At 39.0% G+C, this 7,809-nt stretch overlaps 1 protein-coding gene and 1 non-coding gene across 3 annotated transcripts; both read left to right on the forward strand.

Moving 5' to 3' along the window:
- Positions 1-31: 31 nt before the first annotated feature.
- Positions 32-6,362, forward strand: mapre3a (microtubule-associated protein, RP/EB family, member 3a). 2 transcript variants are annotated; one of them, XM_034144467.1, is made up of 7 exons: positions 32-141; positions 1,828-1,955; positions 2,032-2,177; positions 2,612-2,804; positions 3,694-3,836; positions 4,239-4,391; positions 4,968-6,362. In XM_034144467.1, exons 2-7 carry the CDS (start codon positions 1,835-1,837, stop codon positions 5,034-5,036), a joined length of 825 nt encoding a protein of 274 aa, XP_034000358.1. In that variant the 5' UTR covers positions 32-141; positions 1,828-1,834; the 3' UTR covers positions 5,037-6,362. The 2 variants fall into 2 exon arrangements, with proteins under 2 accessions (XP_034000358.1, XP_034000359.1); XM_034144468.1 differs by having other exon boundaries at positions 2,612-2,768.
- A 781-nt stretch (positions 6,363-7,143) lies between these two features.
- On the forward strand, positions 7,144-7,216 carry trnaa-agc. The gene has a single exon. It is a non-coding gene; the product is annotated as a tRNA-Ala (tRNA).
- Positions 7,217-7,809: the final 593 nt, after the last annotated feature.

The following is a 7,809-nucleotide window of genomic DNA, read 5'->3' on the forward strand; positions in this document are numbered from 1 at the left end:
TAGGTGCAGGATTGTTGCAGTCCCAGACAGGGCGGCCCGTTACCAAGCACTGCACCGCGCACTGGCTCAACGACGACAGCAGCGAGCATTGACATAAGGAATACAGCCAGCGTGATAACAACACACACACCCGTGAAAACAGTGAGTATCAAAGCGCTAAATAACCAGTTCACGCGCTCTCGCTTAGTGTGTTTCTCTTTTTGTCCGGGGGAGCGTGTTTTTTATTCCCATGCAGAGAGGATATTTCCCGTGCACTGACAGTCCTGAGCTATTCGGGGAGGCCTGTAGAGGGGGCCGCTAGGAGAACACCAGCACCAGCGTTGCGGTTTTTTTTTTAAAACCGAAAGCCACCCAGCAAACGGGGCATTTATTGTTCTCAGCTCGGGCTTTAAATGCCGGACCCCCGCCCCATTGCTGCTTGTTAGTTTTCGGGTTTTGCACCAAACGTTTTGCTGCAGTCCTCACCGGAGTTTCTAGAAGAGGCCCGGACGGTTTTAGCAGAATAGACTTTCCTTTCTTGTTGTGATGATATAATAAATATTCATTAGAAAATGCACAAACTGCAAGGAATGTGTCTGTGGATGTAGCCCAGCCTGCATTGTTTGGTCCTATACACACGTTTTATTGTTTGTTGTAGTTTATAAGCACATAATTGTAAGCTAGCAAAGCCCCATGGGACACTGCTGCACGCTGCTGAAGCTGCAGTCACAATAATATCACTGTTATCACCATGAAGGACCGCCTACACTACAGATAAGCGTTTTATAGTGTTTTTATGTGAGAAACGCTACTAAAATGTATCTTTCTGTGTGGCTCATGCAGACACAGTGCGGCGTGTGACCTGGTATTTAATTATTGTGTTAATATTAAATACCATTAATGTGACATTTTACTGCAGGGAATGTCAAGGCCCATTCTGACACAACTCCACCGGGGGTATTAGCAGGAAAGTGAGCAGAGAGAAGTGTGCCTCTGCCAGATGTGTAAAGCTGCTCACAAACATCATGATATTTCTGTTTAATCTAGGGGGGATTATGCTCTCAACACATCTGTAGATTAAAATTGAAACTAAAGATGCTTGTCAGGCACTGTGTTTACAGGCAAAAATCTAGAGCAGCCTATTTCTCATCAAAGTCCAGGACCACCAATGTCACTGCGCAAAGATAACCACCAATAACAACCTTGGGATACAAAGAAACACTAATCCCCACCAAAGAGTTGAACAGTGTATACAGATTAATACTAGGCCTACTGCATAACATCCTCCTACATATCCAGGACAATATAATCAAGACATGGGTTGTATTAAATGAGTCCAGCAAAGGAGGTCTTTAAAAACTCTAGAGATTAAACAATCAGTCAATCACTCAACAGTAACTAAATTAATCTACAAGTATTTTGATAATTTATTATTATATGTGCCAAATAAGTTAAAAGAAGCAGTGTCCAAATACAACATTATTAAAAAGGTATTAAACTGTTTAGAAAGTTAGAACTTTGTCACTTTATTGTTATTGGTCCTTATTATATACCTTATTATTGTAAGTTGTTGTTCAAGACAATAATATATATATATTATTTCTAGGTTTATCGTTAGTTGCAGCCTAAGTAGATCACTTCTGCATTTTTCTGAATGTTGGGATAGGATGATAGTAGCAAGCTGTGTATATCCATTTAGACACACTGTGGTCAATCAAAGAATGACGAAGCTATCGGTTGGAAATATTGTAAACTTACTTTTAGACAATAAATGTAAAGCCTTAGATAAAAGGCAAAAAAAACATCCAACTGAAAGTCTTATTTTCTCTCTTTTCACGTTTGTTTCAGGGAGGGGATGGCTGTGAATGTGTACGCCACGTCTGTGTCTATTGACAACCTCAGTAGACATGACATGCTGGCATGGGTCAACGATTCTTTGCACCTCACCTACACGAAGATCGAACAGCTGTGTTCAGGTAGAGCTTCATTCAAAGACTGCTCAACCTGAATGAGAAGACAACACATATATTGATGCATCTTTGTGTTTTTCAGGAGCGGCATATTGCCAGTTCATGGACATGTTGTTCTCGGGCTGTATCCTTCTGAAGAAGGTCAAATTTCAAGCCAAGCTGGAGCATGAGTCTATACACAACTTCAAAGTTCTTCAGGCAGCTTTCAAAAGGATGAGTGTGGACAAAGTCAGTTCACTTTTATCATATTATCATGTTTTTCACTGTATTTGTCATGGTATTTAAAAGGGTTGGTTCATGGTTGTGATAATCAATCAGTTATTTACCTACAAAAGATGGCGGTCAGCACACCAACAGTTTTGAGAAATAGCAAACAGCAGGAAAACACGTTTTAGTCTTATCCTGTCGGACAGTCCTGTCCAACAAGGAACAAAATCCCTTATCTACGCACTAGACCAAACTACCAGACATCATTCATTTAGAAAAACAGTCATTTTAGCTTGCAAAATAAGGGAGTTGCTGGTTAGTTTGTTTGTGACTTTGGTGAATCCAAACTAACCAAAGTCACATAATAACACAAACAAACTAACCTACAGAGTCAGAGGTGTTTGTTTGTTATATTAAATGTAGATATTCAAGCATTTCCTGTTTCCATCCTCCAGATAATTCCTGTAGAAAAGCTTGTAAAAGGGAAGTTCCAGGACAACTTTGAATTCGTGCAGTGGTTCAAGAAGTTCTTCGACGCCAACTACGATGGGAAGGAGTATGACCCTTTACTAGCCAGACAGGGGCAAGACGTGAACCCTGCCCCCAACCCAGGTGATCACTTTATCCACAAACCAAAGAGATACGCAGGTAAACCAAACAGTTTCGGCTTTGCTGCACGGGCTTGCTGAGCTTTGGATGGCTCTGAAGTGCAAGTGGTGTGAGCAGCACGATTCACAGACTGACTGCTGTCTTCTTAGATCCATCTCACTGCCCAGCATTCACAAGCCACATGACACCGTGTAGGTATGGTACAGGTACTGCTGGGATCTTAGCAATCACTACGGACTTGCAAATGCCAATTGCAACTTGTCTTCCCAATTCTAATTGATCACAATCAGCAGATGTGCAAGAAAATCTGAAGAAATATCAAATGCAACCACTCTCTCCAGTGTCCTGCATCAAGCAGCTGATGCAACACTGTCGCAGCCCTATATCTGCCTGAAAGCTGGACAGAGAAACTAGAAAGTTTGTCTCATTTGACTAACAACAGTAACGTCAGCCAGGCTTGCTTTGTCTCTGTGAAAGATGTATGCTTGAGAATCATGGCAGACAACGTAAATTGACTTGCAGTGTGTCATTAGGCTGCTATGTGACGTTGTCACTGGTGAGCAGTGTGGTTGTTAATGGGCAAAGTGACTGCATTTAATTTTAAAACTGTGTTGGCATGATTTGACTTTGAGTTTAACACCTCTGCTGAAGCACTTGCAGGGTTTTTCTGTATTAATTATTTTAGCAGGACATTCAATCTGGCAATCAAATTTTTTGTCAGTATCAGTTTTGTTGTGAAAGAATTTCAACACGACAAAAATGTTTCACAACAAAATAGCATCTCAAAAGCACAACATTATGCTATAAGCTGATAACATCAGCTCTCTATAATGTGCTCTATCCATCGCCACATTGCTGTAAAGCCAACATTACAAATCTGTTTTAATTCAAATGATAAACCTCTCTGATCATCTGTCTTACCCCCAAGGACCACAGAGGACATCTCCAACAGTTCCCAAAATCATGCCAACACCGCAGCGGGTCCAACACAACGTTCCAGTTATGAGGAAGAATCCCTCTTTGTCTAGAAACGGGGGAAGTGATGCTGAGATCATGGAGCTAAATCAACAGGTAGACAACAAGAGTACTCTCTCATGTCTATGGAGTCCTTATACAGTATATTCAAACCTACTGTTTCACGGGATATTTTTACATCTTTTAGTAATCTTGCTTTACTTTAATAACAAGTCAAAATGTCTCCTCATTTGTTGGTTATTATTTTACATTTTAGAGTTTTAACTTTCTTTTCTTTTGTATGCCCTGTAACAATATAATTTCTTAAAATGCAAATATATATATAAAAGAAGAAAATCAAAGAAAATCATGTTGCTTTTAATGTGAAAAGTATTTTGCTGTGATGACAAATTGTTTTTCAAACTCTTTTTATAATGCCACTTTAACAGGCTGTGAGCCCTATTTTTTCGCCTACTGCCTTCCTATATCAATACATATATTTTTTCTTTCCTTTCTCAGTTGATGGAGTTGAAGTTGACTGTGGACGGATTAGAGAAAGAGCGAGACTTCTACTTCAGCAAACTACGGGACATCGAGCTGATCTGCCAGGAACACGAGAGTGAAAACAACACCGTCCTGTCCAGTATAATCAACATTCTCTACGCAACAGAGGTATGCATCCTTTTACTGCAACACATGCAGGCTGCACTGCACCATTTCAATCTGCATGTCCTTTCCTCAGAGAGTAAGGCCTTCTTTGAGACAAACTCAGCCATGTCTCGTCTCATCACCCAAGGAACACATTCACTTTCTAGTTAGGAAAACATTGTGTGCAATGCAAATGTTCCTCTCTGCTACCTCATTTAAAATGAATCAAATCCATATTTCCAGTCGCCTCGGCTCAGCAGTAAGTTGCAAACTGCCTGTCAGATAACATTTATAAACATAATTAAATGTTAATCATGTTGTCATATTGCCTACTCCTAATGCACATAAAGTGTAATTTGTATCTTCTTGGTCGAATGCACTTATTGTAAGTCGCTTTGGATAAAAGCGTCAGCTAAATGCAATGTAATGTAATAATTCTAAAAGTCGGTTCAGCAGGTTTGGATTAAATCAAACTTGTTTAAGCTTATGCACTGGAACATAAGCTTAAACAAGCTTATGTTCTGGACAACAAAACCAGATATTGACCATCAACTCTTTAGGACATTGGACAAACCTAACTGTCTTTTCTCGGTTTCTAAGGATGGCTTTGCACCGCCGGAGGATGAGGACCTCGAGGAACAAGGTCACCTGGACCAGGATGAATACTGAGCTCTTCACCCCCCCTCCCCAACATCTCCATCTTCTTTTATTATTTACCTCATTTGTTTTCTACTCCCTCAGCACGCTCCCTATAAATACTACCCGTTATCCCTGTTCCCTGTCTGTCTTTTCCTTTCTTTTTCATATGTATATCTGTGCATAACCTCCCCCCATTCTCCCTCTGGCCGTCTACTCACTATACTCATCATCTGCTGCTCCTCCCTGCCTCCACAGTAACAATTATGTCCCACATATCCCAGTTATTTCAGCATGAGTAACGCAGCAAATCGAGCCAAGCCTGGCATGGAGGTTGTTATGGCAAACAGTGAATTTTGAGTCTGTAAATATTGCCTACATTGTGATTTCTGAGAGAACAAAGTCTTTGCTCGTTATGGAGTTATTTATTTGACTTTTGTGCGCTTAGAGCACAGCAACAACAATGCTCTAAAGTGCTGTCAGGACAGAGCTACTAAAACTGTAACAAAGGTGACTTTTTAATAACTATTTCTTATTTATTTAACTTATATTTCATTATGATTAACTTTCTGTAGCAAAATTGGTGCATAACTTACTGTACATGAAGTGAAAGCTGAGGCCATGTGTGTTATTTTGGTTATGGTTTGTGTTTGATTAAGAATCAAGCTTTTAGTTTCTGGTATGGTGCGTTCATGGCATGTAGAAACACTGAAGGAAATTCTGTGGTGTAATGACACAAGGCGTACGATCAGTGCTCTGTGATTATTCATTATTGATCAGCAACATATCTGAGCATGAGAATGTTACACATTGACTGAAAGAGTGATATTTTGTATAATGTAATTTGTGTCGAGATTTTGTCCGATGTTGCACGATCCTGATTAATGGCAGTTGTATCTTAAAGGCCATCACGCAGACGCCTATGAGTTTTAAATTTAGAGGTGGAAAGCCACCTGCAGACTGACCACAAGGTTATAGATTGTAGCAGTACTAATGTTTAATCTAAAATATAAAGGAGCCTGACAATGAATTAACACAGACACACTTTCACATGATAGGTATTGTCATGTCTACCTGCTAATCATACTTTATTTTTATTTGCTGTTAAGGGTTGCCCAGGGTATATGCTATGAGTTGTAGTTTGGCTTACAGTCAGTATTAATACAATCTGTGACCGGGCGGTAACTGGTCATCTTAAGCATCCAGTTAAACTAAGGAAGTCTCCTTGTCCTTCACCTGCTTTTTCTACTAGCAAACTGGCTGTCGTCTGATCTCAAACTTGCATTCATTGACCATGTAAACATCTCCAGAACACTCATCTTCTGAGTTTTGAATAAAATAAACAGTTGTGAAATAAATTGTGGTGGTTGATTTTGAGTGAAATAGATTTGCATTGCAAGTTCACATGGTTTAAATGTTCACTAAATTACATTACATTAGCATGCTATAACCAGGGGTGGAAGCAGTACTCAAATGATTGACTTAAGTAAAAGTAGCTATACTACAGTGTAAAAACACTCTGTTACAAGTAAAAAAGTATTGGCATCAAAACATATTTTAAGTACCAAAAGTACTCGTTATGCGGAATGGCCCAGTTAAGCACCATATATATTTTAAATTAAATACATTAAATATATTTAAATATATTCAAATATAAATTATTATAATTGATGCATTAACATGTTCATTACTTCAGTGTTGCACTTGGTAAAAGTGGGGTTCATTTGAATTGATATCTTTATATAGGCCTACTACTAGAAAGCTCAACCTATAATAATATTTGATTATATATTAGTAGATCCATATTTTGTATTAATAACCTAAATCTGCAATGTAACTGGTTACTAAAAAATATGAAAGAAATGTCGTGGCGTAAAAAGTTCAACATTTGCCTACGAAATTAAGTAATGAGTAAATTGAGTACATAAAGTAATGAGAAATACTCAAGTAAAGTAAAAGTACCTTCACTTTTTTACTTGAGTGGAGTACTTCATTAATTGTTCTCAGTCTTGAGTAAATGTACAAGTTTACTAAGGATTTGAATCCCCTCTTTTCAAATAATAGAGATTATACCATGTATTACACTCAAACCCCTTGCAGCCCACCGATCTGATCGTGGCTACTTCCATACACAGCATCCGGGGGATTAGCTCAAATGGTAGAGCGCTCGCTTAGCATGCGAGAAGTAGCGGGATCGATGCCCGCATCCTCCAGTGTGACTTTTGGATTTCACCATCTAGTGTTTGTGTCTGCTAATCAAATACCTTTGTTAAAACGTTCATTGCTTTAAAACAATGTTGTAATTTGAATCAGAGTAGAAACGTGGAAAGGTTACAATGAGGGAACTATCTTTCGAGTTTCGACATAAACAGACTGCTTTTTATCTGGTAGAACTTGCTCTGTGTCTGCTATTCAAATACCTTTGTTAAAACGTTCATTGCTTTAAAACAATTTTCTAATTTCAATCAGAGTAGAAAACGTGGAAAGGTTACAATGAGGGAAGTTAGGGAACCATCTTTCGACATAAACGGACTTAGAGAAGAAGAACTTGTAAGGTCGATGAGAAGTGCAACTTTTTCTGGACTAAAAAATATCAAAACCTCAAGAGATTTACCTGATATGGTGGTCCAGGTGGGGCGTCACCGTCGCTGAAAATTCAGCATATCACATTATCATGAAAGTTTAACGTACCATCAGCAGCCGTTTCTCGGTCCCATTGAAGACCAGCAGATGGCAGCACAGTGTAGCGGACTCCATGAACATTATTCACAGTTTTCTGAGGTTAACGAAAGTTTGTATCTAATTT

Source organism: Trematomus bernacchii, unplaced genomic scaffold, assembly GCF_902827165.1.
Source record: "Trematomus bernacchii unplaced genomic scaffold, fTreBer1.1, whole genome shotgun sequence".
In the NCBI taxonomy this organism is placed as follows: Eukaryota; Metazoa; Chordata; class Actinopteri; order Perciformes; family Nototheniidae; genus Trematomus; species Trematomus bernacchii.